Consider the following 21,841-nt stretch of genomic DNA (forward strand, 5'->3'; position numbering starts at 1 on the left):
GGGACAAAGGAAAGATCTTTATGGTCCCTTTACAGGGACCATACGGGCCCCTGTCCCATTCAACTCTACTCCCCTCTGCTTTCAGTGGGCCCTTTGTGCTTTCTCCTTGTCTTCTCTCAACCTGATGATACTCATTGCATGCCTTCAATCTGATGACAACTCCTGGGCCTGACACATTCCTAAGACTGGCTTTGACTGGGCTGCCTCGTGTCTCTAGGGACCTCACCAGAGGGGTGCCAGAGGCCAGGTGAGTACATGCAGGTAGGACAGGGAGACTGGAGGGTCTCCACAGCACACAGACACTGCAGAGTCCACACCAGGCAGCCCTCTGTCAGTCTGAAGAGGCAAGTGCAAGGGAGAAAAACTTTCCAGACAGATTGATAAAAGGGAAGTGGTTATATGGTTTCTGGAGATTGTTATCCAGTGTAGGATGGACAGAGAATCTAGAGACACAATAAAGGATGTTTCCCAGCCCCTCTGTCATAGTTGAGTCTGCCTTCCAGCTGGCCGAGAGCTAAGGAACTCTGCTGCTGTCAACATTCCTGCCCTTACTAGCAGGGCAAACAAAGCCCTGCCTGGAAGTGAGTGGGTCTCTGCCTCCACGAGACCTACCCACTTGCTCTTTGTGGTTGGGGGAAGGGCATGGCCTCCTCATTTGTGTAAAGTCCAACACTCTAACAGGGGTGCTCTTACACTCTTCCCTCTCTGCTGCTAAATGACCCCTATTTCTCCTGGAAAATACAGCACAAGCTAGAATGATCAAGAATCCCTGCCCCACTCTATTTCCCTGCAGCTCTTATGGCCTGTGTCCATCTGGATGTCCCTGTTAAAAAGGTCCTCCAGGGCAGTCTTTCTGAAGGACTTACAAGGGCTTCTCTCTGCACAATGAGCCCCTTGTGAATACAAGAATCCTTGGTACCTGGCTTTAACAACGGCCAAGTAAGTGGAAGCTAGCTGTTCAGAATCAGATCTGCAATAATCCCTCTCTAGTAAGGATGGGACAACGTAGACACACTCACACTGTACAAGCGAAGGTGCCAAGGAGATGAGAACTGAACAGCACTGAGCCTGGTTACTAGAGGAGATCATGGGACCTTCGCTGTAAGAGTCTAGGATAATCCCACCTTTCCACCCCTAGAGAGGGGTGGAGAGAATAACCCCTGAAGGCTTGTCCTGCACCTCTTCTACTAGTGTGGGTAATTCTGACTGACTACAGTCAATCTCAAGTGCCTTTCAGATTTACAAAGCAATCTTTTCTCTATTTAGTGTTACTTAGTTCTTTGCTCCTTGGTTGGCATTTTTGCTTTGTTTAAGTCATAGCCCAGCCATAGCCTGCTAGATGAAAAGGTGATTCAAGAAAAATTGGAAAGAATAAAGTCTGAGATTCTTTGTATTCAGGTTACATTACTAGGAGAAGCCTTTTAAACAAACAACTTTCCCCATCTCCATGTTTAGAGTAAGCATGCACAGGTAAAAGACAAGTATCTGAACATCTTCAAGTTAAAATAAGGAATAAGCAGGGCTGAGCTGTGGGAAACTGAATGGGAGGAACAAAGGGATCCTGAATGGATTTTTAGCTTCCTTTGAGCTGAATCTTATAGATAAAATAATAGTGTCACCCTCAAATTCTTCTTTATGCTACTGGCAAGTCATGAGGGATCTCACTAATGGAAACATCTACATTTAAACTACTATGAATATAATTCAAAGCCAAATAGAAATTATTTTGAGCATTTTACCACCATCCCTCTTTATGACGAGAACTGAAAGCTCAATTCAGAGAGTGCTAACACTCCATGTCCTGGCTCCTGGAAAGCTGCAAAGGAAAGTCCCAATCTCAAGGAGTTTATAGCTACTGCTTGGGTTAAAAGATAATGGTCCCATTGAGGCCTTCCATGTGCTTTATTAAATAATTAGGTCTCAAAATATCACTACCAATTCCACTTTTGGATATATACCCAAAAGAATTTAAAACAGGGACTCAAACAAATATTTGCATACCCAAGTTAATAGCAGCATTACTCACAATAGCCAAAAGGTGAAATCAACCCATGTGTCCATCAACAGATAAATGGATCAATAATAAGTTACATACATGCAATTGAATATTATTCAGCCTTTAAAACGGAAGTCTTGACTTATGCTACAACATATATGAACCTATGTGAAATAAGCCAGACACAAAAGAACAAACATTATATGATTCCACTTATTTGAGGTACCTAGCATAGTCAAGTCAGAAAGACAGGTAGAATAGAGGCTGCTGGGAGAAGGAGTTACTATTTAATGGGTACAAAATTTTAGTTTGGGAAGATGAAAAAGTTCTGGAGGTGGATGGTGGTGATGGTCGTAAAACAATGTGAATATACTTAATGCCACTGAACTGCATTGCTAAAGATTGTTAAAATGATACAATTTATATAATGTATATTTTACCACCATTTTTAAAAATCACTACCTCCAGCTTGATAAAGTAGAGCAAACACAGGAATAGGAATTCCTAGATGTGGGTCCTTCATTCTGTCACCAGGTAGCCTCAAGGCTCTGGGCAAATTCCTTAACCTAACTCTGCTCACAGCTTTGTTATGAAGAACGAATGAGAATGCATGAGAACGTGCTCTGAAAGAGCCAAAGCTCCATACGCAAACATACAGCACCATCATGACCAGCTGTAAACCTGCAGACAGGTGCCACAGGGATACCGGGGAGAAGAGCCAAAAACATTAAGCAATTCCCTCACCTCCTGTACAAGTGGTTGCTGGAACAACGGAATGAGAGGATTCGTCCTTGGAATGTCAATGTGAATCTGGAAGACAGAAGCCATGTCCAAAAACAAAATGCCAGTTTGTCCTTTTGACAAGTTATTTTCTTTAAAAATGGAAGTTAAAGGAGTAAGAAAGCACAGTTTATCTTCAGAAGGAACTGATTGACACAGAAAAAAATCTAGTTAACCTACCTGTTCATGGAATATGTGGAATATGTTTCCACTTTAGCAATAGCTTATTAAATAGTGAGGAAACCTCCCCAAATTAACCACTGTAGGGGACTGACATATATTTTCCTAGTTTAAGAATTAAAGTTAGTGAGTAATGTACGTGTTCTGCCCAGAGTGTTTGAAAGTAATCTGTTCGGACAAGGTCCTTGTGATAAACAAAGGTGTAGCCTAGAGGCATAACAAAGAACCTAAATTGTAACTAAGCAAGAGCTACCCCACCCCATAGCATTGGGGGTCTGGAGGCCACATGATAAACATATTGTTCCTGTGATTGCTGCGTACACCCCATAAGATGGCTGGTTAGTCAATCACGGTTAAGACCCCTCAAGTGAGGGGTGACCTAAGCCAGGCACAGCCACCGGGGTTCAGCTGAAGATCTTAGGGGGTCACCCTAAGAGAAGCTGGGGATGAGATATGCCCCCTGTGGGTCACCTTGCCCATCCTTGCTAATCTCCATCCTTTATCTATGCCTAGTGCTTAGAGCAACCACCTTGAAATTCTGAGTCAGGGGATATCTGCTTCCCTAAGGCTACGTATTTCGGAATTTATGGCTATCACTGCCAAGCCTGGGTGGTTACGTACAAGGAACTAACTTTAATCTTTTAGAGTATAAAAATAAAACAGACTCGGTGTATTATTACTCGAGTCAACCGTTTGTACGTGTGTCTGTGTTTTTCTTTGTGTTCTGCGTTTGTGTTTTGTGTTCTGTGTTCATCCTCCGTCCTGTAAACGGGCCACGACAAACCACTTAAGTCAAATAGTAATAGGCCTCACAAGCTAAGAGAATCAATTGCTTTTTCCTATTGCTCTGGAGTCCGTTCCACTCTGGGCTGGCACTTATGCAACAGGTGTGATACAAGTGTGTACCCCCTTTCAGAATCTTACTCATCCACTGTTCAAGAATTAAAAGAGCTCCAACAGCCACAAAAAACGTGCCAAAAGAGGGAACCAGAACCAAAGAAGGACCTGCTTATGAAGTCATGACATGTAACAAGTGGGGAAGGACCAGGGGCAGTTGGCCTTCAGTAACTGGAGCTGAAAGTTCATACTTCTGTTACCAAAGAGGTCACCATGTTGGTTTCAGTTCAGGGATTTCTTAATGTCCAGTTTAAATACGCAAAAGGCTGTGTCTGCAGCAGCAGAAGCTACTTCTGTTCCTGGGGCATGCTGGATATTAGATAGCTGTCCACCCCCCACCTTCCACCTTCCGCAACCGCTGGACCACTCTCCTCCTCCCTCCACATATGACGCTGCCAGCAGGCCCCTGTGCAGGCCCTGAGGACCACTATGGGCAATGAGGGAAGGTTCCCTGCCAAGACTACTAATGGCTACGGCTCCTGCACACAGACAGGTGTGGGTCCTGAATAGGTGCTGTACCTGCCAGAAGGACACACTGATGTCACAGTCCAGAGGGACCAGACCATGCCCGACGGAGTCTGTCTTTCCTCCTCTCGTGTTCTATGACCGTACTACTCACAGTGCGGTCTGTGGGCCAGAGGCGCTGGCATTCCCAGGAAGCTTGTTAGAAGTGCAGGCCTCACCCCAGACCTACTGAATCCAAATGTGCATTTTCTCATAATCCCCAGGTAGCATCTTATTAAAATCCTAGGTGATTTGTATGCAGATTAAAGTTTGAGAAGCACTGCCATTGACTAATGCCAAAAAAAGTTTATTTAAAATGGCTAAAATCAGAGCTGCTCTGCTGAAAGAAGTGAAGCAGTTCTGGAAATAAACTTATTAATAATTTCTAACCAGCACGCGATAGCCTGAAGACTTGAAAAATCTGTACCCCAACAGCACTCCTAGGAGACACACCTGAAGAGTACGACTAGTAAGCAGCAGCAGGTGATAACTGTACCTGTCTGTAGGTATCCTGGTGATGTTCCTCATTTCGAGAGTCATAATACTGTTCAATGAAGCCAAAATATTCCTCCCTCTTCCGCTGCAGGGTCAACTTCCTCCTCTCGGTGTTTGCGGGGAGATAGCCCTATAGACAAGACTGACAGTCAGATGGAGACAGACATTGGTTGGATGAATCCTTAGTTTTTATTTTAGCCTGAGATATGGCTTGGAAACTATCAAGGAAACAGAAGGAAAACTGCCAAGAGGACAAGGGTAAATCCCTTTTTGGTTTTGGCCACCCAGTGTTTGCCCTTTCCTCATTCAATGAGATCCACATGTGGGCAGACGCAGCGAGGCCAGCTCTCCCAGGGTTATTTGCGCCTTTGGCTCCGCACTGCACTTGGAGCTCGCACTGCTGCCGAGCACTCCAGAGCTGCCGGGGTTGGCGCAGGAGAGCAGCGAATGTAGGTCAGTGGGCGGGAACTGGACCCAAGTCCCGGCCTGTGAGGGCTGCGTGTGTGCAGGGGTGTACTTCTGAGAAGCACAGGGATCCAGCAATCTCTACAGTGCATCTCAGTGGCGTGCCAAGTAAGTTGGTGCCAGTCACACATTCTTCTCCAGCGTAACGCTCAGAGTTGCCGGCTCAGGAAGCTGAATGGAATCTGTGACATAGCGGCTGCAGCGCCCAGACACAACTTCTGGCAGCAGCCCCTCCTAGCCAAAGCTCCAGGCCAACTTTCCTTCTTATCCCTGGTCTAGGTTCCACTCTCATTCTTCTATCTTCTGTTCCCCTTCCGTTCTCACCAAATCTACTCTCAGTAGCATTCAAACTTATTAGAAGTGTCAGAGGCAATGGTTCCACGGTTACAAGAGTGGGGTGGGGAGAGCAGTCAGGGGAGAGACCCTCCCTCTCTCTGAAGCGCTGATGTAATGCATTCCACCGCGAGTGCCTGGAGCGCAGGGACTGTGGTTTATTCGTTTCTGTACCTGTTCACAGCACCTGGCACTGTGCCTAGCAAAACAGCAGGCCCTCAATAAATCCCTGTTAGAAGAATGAATGAATTTTACAAGTTCAGGAAACCCAAGCGTTCCTATCGTAGTGGCTGGCACAGCGCTCCGTACTTGGAGAAAACAGCACTAGTGAGGCTTCCAAGGGAGGCCCATTTATCAACCCTTCACAGTTGCAGAGTGGGTTTCAACCTCGCTGGTTACGCCTGCTGAAAAAAGGAGTGAAGCTTGAGGAATGCTGGAGCTTGCTCAAAGCTAGTGCTAGGACCACCCTGTCTTCCTCCTCACTGTTAAAGTGAGGCCGTGACTATAGGGACAAGCTTGTGCTCTTCGATATGTGTGGGAATAAACCCTCAAGAATGTGTTTCTTTATGCACAGAAACAGGACTACAGTCCCACAGTTCTGTCATATCCAGCAGGACAGGAGAAGTCTACGGAGTAAGACCAATGTGTCCAGACTAACCTCATCAGGCAAGAAGGGCTGTGTGAGGCTCACGCTTCTCTACATAGTGGGTAGAACTCACCGACAGGAGTCTCCAGGTTACAGGTCGAACCTCCCTGGGAACCCCTGGCCAGCTACACTTCCTCAGTTCATCTGCAAACAGAAAACAGCCACGTTGGATTAGCTCTCCCCACAAGTGCCTGAAAACAAACTGCAACCAGCACTGCCTGATGCTTCCTACCAAAGGAGTAAGACCACCACCACCTGCTACCCATAAGCACAGGGGAAAGCCCAGAACAGCCGCCCAGAGCAGCCAAGTGCCAAGGGCACGCCCTTGCAGTAGCCATCCAGTCAGCTCGGAGACGAGAGTTAGAAGGGAACTGAAAGACCAGCGGGTGTGGATTTCAGTAAAAACCCCCTTGGGGTAGGAAAGGCCAAGCCAGAATAGGTGCACTATGGTCTACAGGCCATGGAAACCAGTCCCACCTAATTGGGTTCCTAACCCCTAGTAACATACTTCTGACTTAATACCTGCAAGTCACTGCAATGGGCACCATATCAGGAGAAGCTAGAAAAGTAAAAGAAGGAAGAATAAAGAGCAATAGCTTCCAGGTCTCTGGGAATTCCAGTCACCAAAAGCCCCTACCTTGCCCGGGGCTCACAAGGACTCACCTAAGTCAGTGTTGTGGCTGGAGAGAAGCTGACGGAATTTTTCTAGGCGGGTTTTCTCCCGGACGGTCATCGGGGGAGCCCCAGAAGCGTTCTGGTCTGAGATCCGGGCCACGAGGGGGATGATGGGCCGGAGAGGGAGCGACTGCTGTTTGTGGAGCGGGTTCCTCAGGCACGTATCACCTGAGGCCATTTGAAAGAGAAGAATGGGCTGCGTGAAGAGCACAGATTCTGAAACCCTTAACCCTAACCGGTCAGCGTCCTTGTCCTGCTCCAGGCCTGAGGGCCCGGCGGAGGGGCAGCGAGGGCCGCCCGCAGCAAGGGCTGCATCTGCGCCACGCAGACCAAAACACCCTGTGCGCTAACACACTCCAGATGCTGCGGCAACTTCTGAGAACTTTTTTGGTGGCTCCAGAGGAAAATCGAATGCTTTCTTTCATACCCCAAACTGAAACTTGTCTCAGTGCCAAATAACGCGTTCAGTGGCAACACGGTCTAAGGCAGTGTTTTCCTTTCCTTTCCACACCACTGTGCACACGAGAAATGATGACACTGCAAAGACGCTGCAGTAAGGGAGGTGGCTGCTCTCCACAAGCCCCAGGGCCACCTGGCCGCCCCAAGGGCTGACGGGATCAATACCACGGGCACAACCTTAACCTGCTCTTGGCCCGCCAGTGTGCCCTGCACACGGCGAGAAGCTCTGGCTAAGGAAATCCTGCCTTGGGTGGCTGCGGTTCCTCTCTGTTCCTACATTTCCCACCAAAATGAACCAGTTTTTAATTCTGTCAGGATATGACTGAAATTACAGGACACAGACTCAAGCTGAACTCTGTCTGGTTCTGGACATTTCTAGGCCAGATAGTCAGCAGGAAGAATAAACAGTACTGGACTAACATATTTGAGTGCTTACTTTGTGTAAGGCACCAAGCTAGTCACTTATATATATATGATCTCTCACTGGGTCCTTAAACATAGGGTAGGAATTTATAACTATTTACAGATGAGAAACTACATGTCAGAGAGATTTAGTAATTTGTAAGGGATAGCTTACATATCTGATCCTTAAAAAGTGGTAGTTACGGCAGGGCGCGGTGGCTCACGCCTGTAATCCTAGCACTCTGGGAGGCCGAGGTGGGCGGATTGCTCGAGGTCAGGAGTTCAAAACCAGCCTAAGCAAGAGCGAGACCCCGTCTCTACTATATAAATAGAAAGAAATTAATTGGCTAACTAATATATATAGAAAAAATTAACTGGGCATGGTGGTGCATGCCTGTACTCCCAGCTACTCGGGAGGCTGAGGAAGGAGGATTGCTTGAGCCCAGGAGTTTGAGGTTGCTGTGAGCTAGGCTGACGCCATGGCACTCACTCTAGCCTGGGCAACAAAGCGAGACTCTGTCTCAAAAAAAAAAAAAAAAGTGGTAGTTACAACAAAAACTAAAGAGTAATACTAATTAACTAGCACTACTAGAAGGCTTACAAAAACAACAGCCACAAGACACCTGGGTAGGATTCCCAGTGTCACAGGGTGCCTAGAAAATGCAGACCGCACGCTGCAGAGCTGAGGCAGATGTGCATCTCGGACATCAGCTGTGCACAGACAGACGCATGCAGGAGGGAACCTCTGTGAGGAGAATGCTCTGGGGGTCCTTGCTGCACAAGGGCAGCTCATCAGGGATTGCGATGGGGCCCGTCCTCACGCTGGGAACCTCTAGAGACCTTCAGCCATGGTGTACAGACACTTTCCACAGCCTGTAGCTGTGGGCACCTAAGTCAATCAACATGGAATGCCCCTCCAGGCATGGCACAGAAGGTTCAAGCTGGAGCCCAAATCAGTGATGAAAAATAACTGTGGAATGACTGTAAAGACCTTACAGCCTGCTCGCATGGCCACATGCTTAGTCTGAAACTATAAGAGAAATACTCCTAGACCATGAGCCCGGATACACCAGGGCTCTGACAGTCTTCCAACTTCCTTTTCATCCTTTGCCAGTCAGCCATTTGAGCTCTCACTAGAACGAAGGCACGTCCCTCTCCAGCTCAGAACAACCATCTTCCATAAAACCCACTAATGCAACATTAAACACAACAATGGATACTGAAAAGAGTATACTGAGAGTCCCCAAACCTTTTATAAAACCACCCTCCTCTCAACCAGTTATTGAGGCCAGTTTCCTGAACAGAAACAGAGCAGGCCTATCCCCCTATCCCAGCCCAGCCCAGCCACTGGGTGGCCTCAGGGAGATGTGACCTGGTGCCTTCCTCCCTCCAGAACAGAAACAGTGGGTATTTTCCAGGCCTGAAGAAGCCAAACAACAGGCCAAATGTTTGTGAAATCCGCCACTGACAACTTTAAATATGTTAGTCAATATTCGTAAACCTGACCATGCCTAAAGCCACGTGAAGCCATCAAACCACTTAAGTTCTGGACCCCACTACACCAAAGGAAGAGGAGAGGAGAATGGCAGGAGAATGACACTTGGGTGTCTGTGAGGGCCCAGAGCCACCCAGGCAGGAGGGGCAAGCACAGCTTGGGACTTCGTAGGCTCACGGAGGAACCTTCCCTTGGGCTTGCTCATTTATCACCCAAGGGAAGATGTGAGTGCTGCCCTTATAAAAGATCGCTTTTATTTAAAGTGCACTCTGCTGAGAAGGCTGAGGCTACGGAGCGGCAGGTGGACTTACTGGAGTTTCTGGACAGCTGGGCATCGCTGCTGGACTTTGTGACCTTGTGGTTGGCAGGAACGTCGGACGTCGTCGACTGGGACCGCTCCGGTTTTACCCTCAGCTTGCTGTGGTTTTCTAGAACTTGGGCTGCAGTTGCCAAAGCAACTTTTGAGTTCAGAGTTTGAAAAGAAGGTGAGGAAAAGTCCTCTTCCTCATCATCGCCAATGTCCCAAGCATCACTGGTATTCCGGGCAAACTCATGAAAACTGGAGGCCTTCTTATTCTTCAGAGGAATTGAGTTGACTTTTGACCGTTCTTTAATGAAGCTTCAAGAAAGGAGACACCATTACCAAGGAACGGGCTGACACACCTGACCTCCTTCACGAGCTTAATACAATACTAACATTACAAATGACCCCACACATAAACATCAGCTTCTTCAAACAAAAATCACGACATCATCCCTCATCTAGATGCATCCAGACTAGCCCTACGTAGCAGAGACAGATGTAGCAGAGATCGCAGTGGTCACCGGATATCCCACGTGTTCCTCTCTATTTCCCAGTGCCCTTGCACTTAGGCAAGGCTATGCCTACTTCTGGCCAATGGGCTGAGAAGAAAGCGAGGTAATCACTTCCAGGCATTAAGTATAAAAGAGTAGGTGTGGGTTCTCTATAACCTCTCCTCTGTCATGGTGACTGGCAAGGTTCCAAATGGTGGAGCCTCCCTCAGCCTGGGTGAGTGAGCGGCTTTGTGGAGCAGAGCCTGCCTCTACCCTTATTTCTTCACCCCATTTTGGACACGTAGCATGCACGAGAAATAAACCTATTTCATGTTAATCCACTGAGGTTTCACAGTTAATTTGCTATGGCAACATAACCTAAACTATCCATTAGAACAGGACATAAACTACTGGCAGAACAGGAAATGATTTTAGGTATTCCGTATATGTAGCATTAAACATCAAGTCCCAGAATGAACAGTTGTTCCCTTTATTTTGTTAAAGTCCCTCTGCTTAGCTTTGAGGACAAAGTCTAAGTTGGTGCTACTCTGTCTTTAAGCTCTTTTTTTAACAAAGTGAGGGTGGCCTCAGGATCAACATATTTGCTAGCAGTAGAATCTGGTATGGAATTGAATTAAGACTGTTTTGCTTTTCACTGCATGTATTTTTAAGGTTACTTTTTATGGCAAATATTATTGGTTTTCCATTTATGGAAGTACAAGGTTTATTTTTAAAACATAAATCTATTTTTGAGTAAATGAGTACTTATTAAAATGTATTTAGTAAATAACAGTACAGAATATGGCCCAAAAAATCATGAATGTGGTACATGACTGAAGTTTCAGAAACACTAGATAAAGCTATTGAGAAAAGGAGACCTAGTCCAAAGAGTCATGTGAACCATTCCTACTTTCTTAGGCTTTTTCTCTTTATGTCCTTACGTCCTCTTAAGGTCTGGGGGCCTTTATTCTGGTTCCAGGAGACTGATTATGACACTTCTAACTCTGTCTTATCTAGCGTCTCTTGGACCCCAAACAGGGGAGCAAAGGATACAGTCTTGTGTGAGTTTACAGTACATGGGGACCAGGATGTAACGGGGTAAAACCATCATTGAAATGCCTCACTGTTTTCCCCCAGCAAGGCAGGGTAACTCTAGGCTCTGCCAGAAGGGCAGAGTCCCCCCTCTCCAAGAGAGATTTCTTCCCTTTGGATAGAGGTGGGTGGTCTGCTAACTTGTCCTCCCTCCCTAAATGAGCCCAATACTTACTATAAAAGACAGTTTAAGTTATTAATATCAATAAATACAGTCTGGTAACTCACACAGCTCATCAGAATGTCCCTATTATGAAAAAGTGGCATCACTGAGACATTATTTTTGAATATGAGTGTGATACAGAGCAAAGGAAAATCCATTATACAAAATACAAGGTGACACAAGCTTATAAGATTGTAACAGCCCAAATGTCATGGAAACAAAATAGCATTTTTCACCCATTCAATTAGCAAAGATTTAAAGACTTGTTCTCTTCAGTGCTGACCAAGGTGTAGTGAGACCAGCTAATTCTGCAGGAAGGGTATATGCTGTATAATCCTCTGGAACACAATCTGGCAACATACACACCATGAGTCTTAAAATGGTTCATAATCTCTGACCATAAGATACAGAGAAAGATAATCTAAAATAGTTTATACGAGTGTTATTTTGGTTAAATATTACAAACAATATAAACATCTAGAATTTGGAAACGATATAATAAATTATGGTTTAGCTATCACATGGAATGTTACACTGCCATTAAAAATCATACCTGGAAGGCTATTTAACATTTGGGAATGATCTCAGTAAGGTGAATGAAAATAAGGCCCAAAATTATACATTTCTTATGATCTCTGTATTAAAAAAAAATGTGCATAAAAAAGACCAGGAAGAAAATACATCAATACATGCATGTTGGCCCTGAAAAGAAATAAAAAAAAAAAAAAAGAAAAAAGAAAATACATCAAAATGTTAACAGTGCTTATCTTTGGGCTATGGAATTACAGGTGATATTTAATTTCACTTTTATAATTCTCCGAATTAGTCACATTTCCTACAATGAACATATCATTTCTATTCATCAGTGGATAAGGTTTTTTTGCTGGCCTTCGTCAATCCCCAATATACATAGCCTGTTGAAAGCACAATAGGAAACAAAGAAGTGCTCAAACCAAAGCAAATAAAACTGAGGCAATGCAGCACAAATATTTGCACATATAAAAATCCACCTATTGGCGAAAAGGCAAATTGCTCCTCTGCAGACATACTGAGGCTGCATGTTCTGCACTCATCCATTTTGACTGCTTCTCCTTTGTAAAAGGGGATCCAGGATCCACCACCCACACTAGCAACTCAGGGGGTCTGCTGCTGAGAACAAACAGGCAGATGTGTAAGAAAGATCTGTCGTCTGCAAAATAGCAGAGAGGAGTATGTGGTTACTATCATTTTCCTTCTTGGAGGCTATAATGATTGCATTATAGCCTGGAAGCTTTGAGAACTCTTTAAATGAATCATCAAATTAAGAAGCTGACTTTTAACTCAGGTCGTAAAGTTAACCGGAAACTCATGGTCTAACATGGGGTGAAGCATACACAAACCCTGGCCTAGATGAAAACACGACAGCAAGAGGCAGGCCATGCTGAGTGGCAGGTTCTAACAGATGCCCAGCTTCCCATCCATATGAAGGAGGTAAAGCAGCTGGTAGTGGGTATGTGAGTGTCTGTTATGTTTTTCTAATACCTTTTTAATGCATTTGAGATTTTCATTACTTTTTTATTTCAAAATAGTAATGGGATGCAAAAGTTTTTGTTACATGGATACCTTGTATAATGCTTAAGTCAGGGCATTTGGTGTGTCTGTCACCAGAATAGTATTCATTGTACCCAGGTTGTTTTCCCTCGCCTCCCTGCTTCTTGGTTTCCATGTCCTTTATATCTCTTTGTGCCTGTGTATACCCATCATTTAGCTCCCACTTATTTGTGAGAACATAAGGTGTTTGGTTTTTCCATTCCTGAGATACTTCACTTAGCATAATGGTCTCCAGTTCCATCCAAGTTGCTGCAAATGACATTCTTTAATACTTTTTATGGCTAAGCAGTATTCTATGGTATATATACACCACATTTTTTTTCCACTCATGAATTGATGGGCACTTAGGTTGGTTCCATGTCTTTGCGGTTGTGAATTGTGCTGTAATAAACATTCAAGTGCATGTGTTTTTTTGATAAAATTACTTCTTTTCCTTTGGGTAGAAACACAGCAGTGGGATTGCTGGATCGAATGGTATGTCTACATTTATTTCTTTGAGGAATCTCCATACTGTTTTCCATAGAGGTTGTACTAATTTGCAGTCCTGCCAACAGTTTGTAAGCCTTCCTTTCTCGCTGCATCCATACCACCACCTGTTGTTTTTTGACTTTTTGATAATGGCAATTCTGTTAGGGGTAAGGTGGTATCTCAATGTAGTTTCAATTTGTATTTCCCTGATGATTAGTGATGTTGAGCATTTTTTCATATGTTTCTTGGCCATTTGTCTATCTTCTTTTGAAAAATTACTCTTCATGTGTTTTGCCTGCTTTTTGATGAGGTTGTTTGTTTTTTTCTTGCTGATTTGTTTGAGTTCTTTATAGGTTCTGGATATCAGTCCTTTGTTGGATGTATAGTTTGTAAATATTTTCTCCCATTCTGTAGGTTGTCTATTCACTCTGTTCATTATTTCCTTCACTGTGCACAAGCTTTTTAATTTAATCAAGTCCCATTTACTTATTTTTGTTATTGCTATAATTGCCTTTGGGGTCTTAGTCAAATTTTTCGCCTAGGCTGAAGTCTAGAAGAGTTTTTCTCTTGTTTTCTTCTAGAATTTTTATGGTTTCATGCCTTACATTTAAGTCTTTTATCCATCTTGAATTAATTTTTGTATATGGTGAAAGAGCGGGGGTCCTGTTTCATTCTTCCACATGTGGCTATCTAATTTTCCCAGCACCATTTATTGAATAGGGCTCCTTTTCCCCAGTGTATGTCATTGGCTGTTTTGTCAAAGATCAACTGGTTGTAGCTATATGGTTTTATTTCTGGGTTCTCTATTCTTTTTATTGGTCTACATCTCTACTTTTATACCAATACCATGCTGTTTGGGTTACTATAACCTTGTAACCAAGTGAAGTCAGGTAATGTGATGCCTCCAGATTCTTGATCTGTTGTTGAATTCAGTTTGCTATCATTTTGTTGAGAATTTTTTATCTATGTTCATAGGGGATATTGGTCTGTAGCTTTCTTTTTTCATTGTGTCCTTTTCTAGTTTTGGTATCAAGGTGATACTGGCTTTGTAGAATGAGTTAGGGAGGATTCCCTCCTTCTCAATGTTATGAAATAATTTCTGTAGGATAGGTACCAGTTCTTCTTTGTAGGTCTGGTAGAATTCATCTGTGAATCCACTTGGTCCAGGGCTTTTTTGTTGTTGTTGTTGTTGGGAGATTTTTTATTATTACTTCAATCTTGCTACTCATTATTGGTCTATTTAGGATTTCTATTTCTTCCTGATTCAGGCTTGAGAGATTGTGCGTTTCCAGGAATTTATCCATTTCCTCTAGATTTTCTAGTTTGTTTGCATACAGATTTTCAAAGTATTCACAGATGATATTTTGTATTTCTGCAGTATCAGTTATAATGTCCTTTCATTTTTGGTTGAGCTTATTTGAGGTCTTTCTCTCCTATTTCTGGTTAATCTGGCTAGTGGTCTATCGATTTTATATTTTCAAAGAACTAACTCTTGTTTCATTGATCCTTCATTTTTTTTTTCTTTTGGTTTACATTTATTTAATTCTGCTCTGAGCTTTGTTATTTCTTTCCCTCTGCAAGCTTTGAGTTTGCTTTGTTCTTTTTCCAGTTCCTTGAGATGTGACATTAGGTTGCTAATGTGTGATCTCTTGTTTGATGTAGGCATTTGAACTTTCCCCTTTGCTGTATCCTACAGATTTTGAAAGCTTATGTCCCCTATGTCATTCAGTTCAAGGCATCTTTGAGTTTCCATCTTAATTTCATCATTGACCCAAGGATCGTTAATTTCTATGACTTTGTGTACTTTTGAATGTTTTTCTTGGAATTGATTTCTAGTTTTACTCCACTGTGGTCTAAAAAGATATATGGAATGATTTCTATTTTTTTGAATTTGCTAAGGCTTGTTTTATGGCCTAAGATATGCCCAATCTTGGAAAATGTCCCATGTGCTGATGAGAAGAATGCATGTTCTGTAAGTGTCTGTTAGGGCCATTCGTTCCGGAGTCCTGTTTAAGTCCAGTGTTTCTTTATTCATTTTCTGCTTTAATGATCTGTCCAGTTCTGTCAGTGGGGTGTTGCTGGAATTCTTTTGCTGGTTTCTTCTCATCTGAAACCTTTTCTCTCACTCCAGGGCTGATAAGTTTGTGGTGCACCTGTTCTCCTTTGCTGGGAACCTCCTACTTAGGAGGAGGAGAGGTCCCTAGACAGCACTTTTGTGTCCTACTCTGGGAGACTGACCTGGCAGGAGAGGGGCGGATGCACTGAGAACCTGTAATGCAGCTGTTCTCTGCGACATACCATTCCCCTGTGGTAGTCACAGACCAAGCTGGTGCTGGGGGACATTTGTTCATATTGGTGGATTGGTCCCCAGGCCATGGTTGGAAGCTATTGCTGGGAGCTAGGCAAGTCCCTCTCCATGGAGGTGGGTGGCATAACCTTAACTGGCACCTGGGTGGGTTGTGGACCTTAGCAGGTGACTGGGCACGTTGCAGGACCTTGGCCAATGCCCAAGCAGATCATGGGACCTTAGCAGGCACCCAAGTAGGTTGTGGAATTTTGGTGGGTACCCAGATGGGTCAACAGGCCCTGGTTAGTGCCTAGGTGGGTTCCAGGACCTTTGTACCTATCTGGGCATGTTATGTCATAGGACTATAGCTGGCAGCAGGGTGGGTTGCAGGACCTTTGCAGATGCCTGGGTGTGCCACAGAATCACAGCCAGCAGTGGGGTGGGTCACGGGACTTTCACAGGTGCCTGCGTATATCACAGGACTTTGGCAGGTGTCTTGGAGCATCGTGGTACTGCAGCCAACAGCATAGTAAGTTGTAGGACCTTTGTAGGTACCTGGCTGTGTTGTGTTGTGGGACAGCCAGCAGCGCGGCAGGTTGCAGGACTTTGGCGGGTGCTTGGGTGCATCAAGGGACCACAGCCAGTGGTGGGGCGGGGTCACAGGAGCTTCACGAGTGCCTGGGCATGTCACCAGACTGCAGTCAGTAGCAGGACAGGTCAAAGAAACTTGGCGGATGCCTGGATAGGTCAGGGGGCCTTGGCCAGTGCCTGGGCAGGTTGTGGGATCGTGGCCAGTGGCAGGGTGTCTCGTCAGGGTATAGCAGCTGAGCCACCCATGGCTCGTGGGGCTGGGGAGACATGCAGTGCCCAGCTAGGGAGTTGCAGTGGCTGGGGCTCTCCCTCCACCCAGGGTAGCCAACTATGGCAGCTGCTATGGTGCTACTCACGGGGTAGTGGCAGCAATATTGAGATGGTGAGATGGCAGCAGCAGATGCTGAGGGACAGCGGGCACCTGCTCTGCTGGGACCCCTGGGAGGTGGCCAGTGGGAGGAGTTCAGGAGGTGCGCAGCACTCCGTCACAGTGTGTGCGAGAGTACCTGCCTTCCCCACTCCCTTCCTGGCCTGGCAGGGGTAATGGGGAGGCGGCTATAGTGGAGCTGACCCCTCTGCAGACAGACCAGGCGCTCTGGGGCTGAGAGGACAGAGTGGCATCTGTTGCAGCAACCTGAGACCAGAAGCTGACGGGGCCCCACTGTGCCCGCTCTTGGTGCAATGCCGCTGCACAGTCTCCAAGCAGCTCCCTAATTAGTGTGGAGGCCTGCTGTGGTGGGGAGCCCCTCACAGCTCGGGTTGCAGTGTCCGCTGGGGGAGCACAGAGCCCTGGGGAACTCTCCCCTGACCTTTCCCCACATGTAGATGCCTCCCCAGGTACCTTCCTATCTTGTCGAGCAGATCACCCCACTTCTCTCCCCCACTTCAGGTGTCTCCAGTCGCTTTTGATGACGCACACAGCTCTCGCCAAGCATTAGCCCACAACCTTTGCTCCTCTCCTTGAGAGCAGCGAGTGCGGGCTGCTTCTAGTGCGCCATCTTGGCCCCGGTTTTCATTGTATTTTTGAAGCAAATGATGATTCAATACAATTGAAGTAGATTTAGAACTGGAATGCATGCAAATGAAAACTTGCCAATAGAAATTGAAGGACACTTTCCAACACAATGAAGAAGGGAGGAAAGGCTGTCATTCCGTGTGACAGAAAGACATGAGATTCAGGCCAGGCGTGGTGGCTCACACCTGTAATCCTAGCACTGTGGGAGGCCCAGGCAGGCGGATGGCTCGAGGTCAGAAGCTTGAAACCAGCCTGAGCAAGAGCGAGACCCCATCTCTACTATAAATAGAAAGAAATCAATTGGCCAACTAATATATATAGAAAAAATTAGCCGGGCATGGTGGCGCATGCTTGTAGTCCCAGCTACTCGGGAGACTGAGGCAGGAGGATTGCTTGAGCCCAGGGAGTTTGAGGTTGCTGTGAGTTAGGCTCATGCCACGGCACTCTAGCCCAGGCAACAGAGCGAGACTCTGTCTCAAAAAAAAAAAAAAAAAAAAAAAAAGTAAAGACATGAGATTCAAGGCAGACCATTTTGAGACTGCCAGAAATTATTTTAGGGACACTGAGCCCACAAAACCAAAACTCAACCAACCAATTTAAAAGTCAGCTCTGTCCTGAGGAAAGAGGCCATTATAGAGGAAGGGGTTGGTATCACCTATCAAAGGGTAGGAGTTTGAGGACAAAACAAGGATAGTGAGAACCTCCCACAAGAACAAAAGAGGAAAGCAAGGAGTGAAAAGATACTTTGGGTCACCTCTGAGAGAAAGAAGAAAACTCTATTTGAAGCTTTTCCATGTTTCTTAATTTTGCTCTCTCCAGAGAAGAAACCTAAGCTCATACATTTATACATAAATAATAATTAACATTTATTGGCTACTCACTAGGTACCAGGCCCTATGCTAATTTTTACATATATCCATTTTCTGATTTAATGCTTACTAGTAAGCCTATGAAGTAGGTACTATTATTATTCCCACATATAGATAAGGGAACTGAAGCTTACTGAGGTCATGAGCAGGCAGTGAAGGTGGGGCTCAAATCCAGGTCTACCTGACTCCTGAGCCAGCATCTGCTAACTCCTCCATCTAGAAAAACTGGTGAAAAAGAAGAGGGTGAAGGCCTAGAAGGATCTGCAGCCTGGGAAGAGGAATTGCCAAATAAACTGAGCCCCACATAAACTATAACTTTCCCCAAGTATACCAAGCCAACAGCCCAACTCTCTTGCCCTATAGGAGAAACTTCCTGTCTACTCAAAATAGACTGTGTGTGTCACTTAGGTAGCCTGGAAGGGAAGAAGCCACATCTAGGGATGGGGTCCGTGGAAGAAAAACATCTCCCCTCTTTGTTGACCTCAGTAGTTACAGAAAAAAGTTAATCCAGGTAATTCTGGCTGGGGGTACCTTTAATTTATAGGCTACCTCATTTAAACATGTCCCAACTATTATACCTAATTCAAGGTACAAGAGTGCCACAGTGTGGTATGAAGTTTAATCAGGATTAAACACAACTATATGAAAGTTACAGCCAAACTGACCTCTGACGGATACCTTCGCCATACCACCTTACAATTGTACGCCAAATTGTAGTTGAGAAAACATCTTTTTTTTTTTTTTTTTTTTTTTGAGACAGAGTCTCGCTTTGTTGTCCAGGCTAGAGTGAGTGCCGTGGCGTCAGCCTAGCTCACAGCAACCTCAAACTCCTGGGCTCAAGCAATCCTTCTGCCTCAGCCTCCCGAGTAGCTGGGACTACAGGCATGAGCCACTATGCCCGGCTAATTTTTTTTTTTTATGTATATATCAGTTGGCCAATTAATTTCTTTCTATTTATAGTAGAGACGGGGTCTCGCTCTTGCTCAGGCTGGTTTTGAACTCCTGACCTTGAGCAATCCGCCCGCCTCGGCCTCCCAAGAGCTAGGATTACAGGCGTGAGCCACCGCGCCCGGCCTGAGAAAACATCTTTACAGATACCTCATGCTATCCTCACAGCAACTCTGTGATGTGAGTCTTACTATATTTCATAGATGAGGAAATTAAGGCTCAGAGCGTTTAAGTAATTTGCCACGGTCATGCAGCTACTAAGTGGCAAAGAAAAATTGATCTGAAAAGTGCAGGTGTGACACTAAAAACTCTCAAAAACATAATGTATGGCACATTTGAGCAGGACTTAGTGAAAGGTTTGGTGACTGGTGAAGAGTAACTTGTTAAATGGTAACACAAATACTTCAGAGTATGTTGGGAAAAAAAAGAGTGGCCACAGGTTACACTGATTAGGAAGACCAAAAAAAAAAAAAAAAAAAAAATCAATCATTCCATAATTTGATACTACTACCCTGTTTTACTGATGTGGTTGTTCCACTTAACAGAATTTTTTAAAAAATGTTTGACATCAAAAAGTGATTTGAGGCAAGTGGAGAAATTTAGTAACATTCAAATAAATGAGTCATCTTAGTAACCAGCGTGTCTTCACGTGAACTAGTTTTATAACTCAGAACTAGGACCTATCATACTTCAGCATCAATTCAGAAAATAATAAATTTAGAAGTCTGTCATCCTATCAAGTGGCCAATGGAGCTGCTCATCAGTAAGACTAGTTTTATCTGAGCTATAAAAATTATTGCAGGAGATATTATCACTAATGGTTAATAATTTGGCAAATTGAAGTCAATATACATGGACAGGGAACGACTTGCTGTGCTTGTGCAGTTTAGATGATTGAAGACCCAATATAAAGGCTTCCACTGTGATGGGGATTAGCCACACAGTAATTAATGACGGTCTGAAGTGGAACAATAATCATGTAGCAGAGAAAGTCATAAAAATGTCCCAACAAAGGTCATAAAATAAAGGCGATAAATGTTTTATAGCAACAATCTGGAAGAGTAAAACGATCTGGTGCAGACCTAGATGTGGTCCCATGTTGTGAAGTATTAATATCAAATCACCATGGACATGAAAAAGGTAAGCAATTAATTCAGTGATAATTAAATTCCCCCCAAATTACAAAGCTAAGTGATCACTTCTGTTGAAAGTCTGACTACAACTCTGCTGAATAATCAGTGAAAATATCCATTGTTTTATATCACTAACAGGTAAGAAAACAAGAGTAAATAAAGTTTGCCTTGGCAGTTTGGGATATGGTGATATTCTGAAGATACGTCCTAAATATAGAGTAAGGGAAGGCTCAGTTGATGACAGGTGCAGATGGTATATGGTGACCCTGACCAAAACATAAAATGAGACAGCAGACCTACTGCCTTATGTATGAATGGATGGAAAGATTTATATGTTAGCCATGTGTTTATCAAAGGTTATTATTAAATGTGTTGGAATGGATCTATTATTAATCAATAACTCCTGGCTGTGACCAGAGTGCTTTGGGATACAACAGAATACTCAACTGTGATGCTTAAATAGTAAAGACCACAAAGTCAGGACTCGGGGCTGGTGTGTCTGCAATTCTCTTGGCCATTCCTCAGGATTACCAGTTAGCTGCCATAGTTTCAGCATCTTACTTCCATTCTACCACATTCAAAAGCAGGGAACAGGTGAGTGGCAGCATTCTTTCATCAAATGATCTCTCTCTGATCAAAAGAGAAAATCTTTCCAAGAACCCACCCTCAAGAGACTTTCTTTTATTGGCCAGAACAAGTGAAACGATACCACCCTATACCAGTCACTGGGACTGGTCAAGCAAAACATTATCATAAAAGGCTTAAACTAATTCTAATACCTGCCCTAAGTATATTTTTGCTTACTTAATATCTGAATAAAATTATGGTTCTTAAGCATGGAAAAAGCAAGCAGGGTCAGGGATGACTACCAAGGTGATCAACAGTGCCTGCCACACACGCCAACAAACCAGATAGTCTATTCTTTTTTTTTTTTTTTTTTTTGAGACAGAGTCTCACTTTGTTGCCCAGGCTAGAGTGAGTGCCGTGGCATCAGCCTAGCTCACAGCAACCTCAAACTCCTGGGCTCAAGCAATCCTACTGCCTCAGCCTCCTGAGTAGCCGGGACTATAGGCATGCACCACCATGCCTGGCTAATTTTTTCTATATATATTAGTTTGCCAATTAATTTCTTTCTATTTATAGTAGAGATGGGGTCTTGCTCTTGCTCAGGCTGGTTTCAAACTCCTGACCTTGAGCAATCCACCCGTGTTGGCCTCCCAGAGTGCTAGGATTACAGGCGTGAGCCACCGCGCACGGCCCAGATAGTCTATTCTTGATAAGAAAGAGAATTCTGTCTATTTAATGGATTCATGGCACAGATATCACAGAAAACATGCTCCCCTTGTGAGAAGCTAATATAAAAGGTGCAACCAAGGAACGTTAAAGAAAAGCCCACTGTTTAAGTAAATGCGATAGCTTCATTCTCTCATTCCATAAACATGTACTCAGTGCCACATGCTGTTTTAGGTGCTAAGGGTACAGGGGTGAACAAAACAAAGTCCCTGCCCTCAAGGAGCTTATACTAGAATGGTTTCTGATATAAAAAGTGTGCATCTTACAGAC

The 21,841-nt window shown here is 44.4% G+C and overlaps 1 protein-coding gene across 1 annotated transcript in view; it reads right to left on the reverse strand.

Moving 5' to 3' along the window:
- TBC1D22B (TBC1 domain family member 22B) overlaps window positions 1–21,841 on the reverse strand; it is a 78,679-nt gene that overhangs the window by 43,031 nt on the left and 13,807 nt on the right. Inside the window, exons 3-7 of the mRNA XM_012746856.2 lie at window positions 9,639–9,946; window positions 6,960–7,139; window positions 6,370–6,440; window positions 4,854–4,982; window positions 2,741–2,806 (exon numbers count right to left, since the gene is read on the reverse strand). Of these exons, the coding sequence (XP_012602310.1) occupies window positions 2,741–2,806; window positions 4,854–4,982; window positions 6,370–6,440; window positions 6,960–7,139; window positions 9,639–9,946 (754 nt within the window). The remainder of the gene's footprint in view (window positions 1–2,740; window positions 2,807–4,853; window positions 4,983–6,369; window positions 6,441–6,959; window positions 7,140–9,638; window positions 9,947–21,841) is intronic.

Source organism: Microcebus murinus, chromosome 5, assembly GCF_040939455.1.
Source record: "Microcebus murinus isolate Inina chromosome 5, M.murinus_Inina_mat1.0, whole genome shotgun sequence".
In the NCBI taxonomy this organism is placed as follows: domain Eukaryota; kingdom Metazoa; phylum Chordata; class Mammalia; order Primates; family Cheirogaleidae; genus Microcebus; species Microcebus murinus.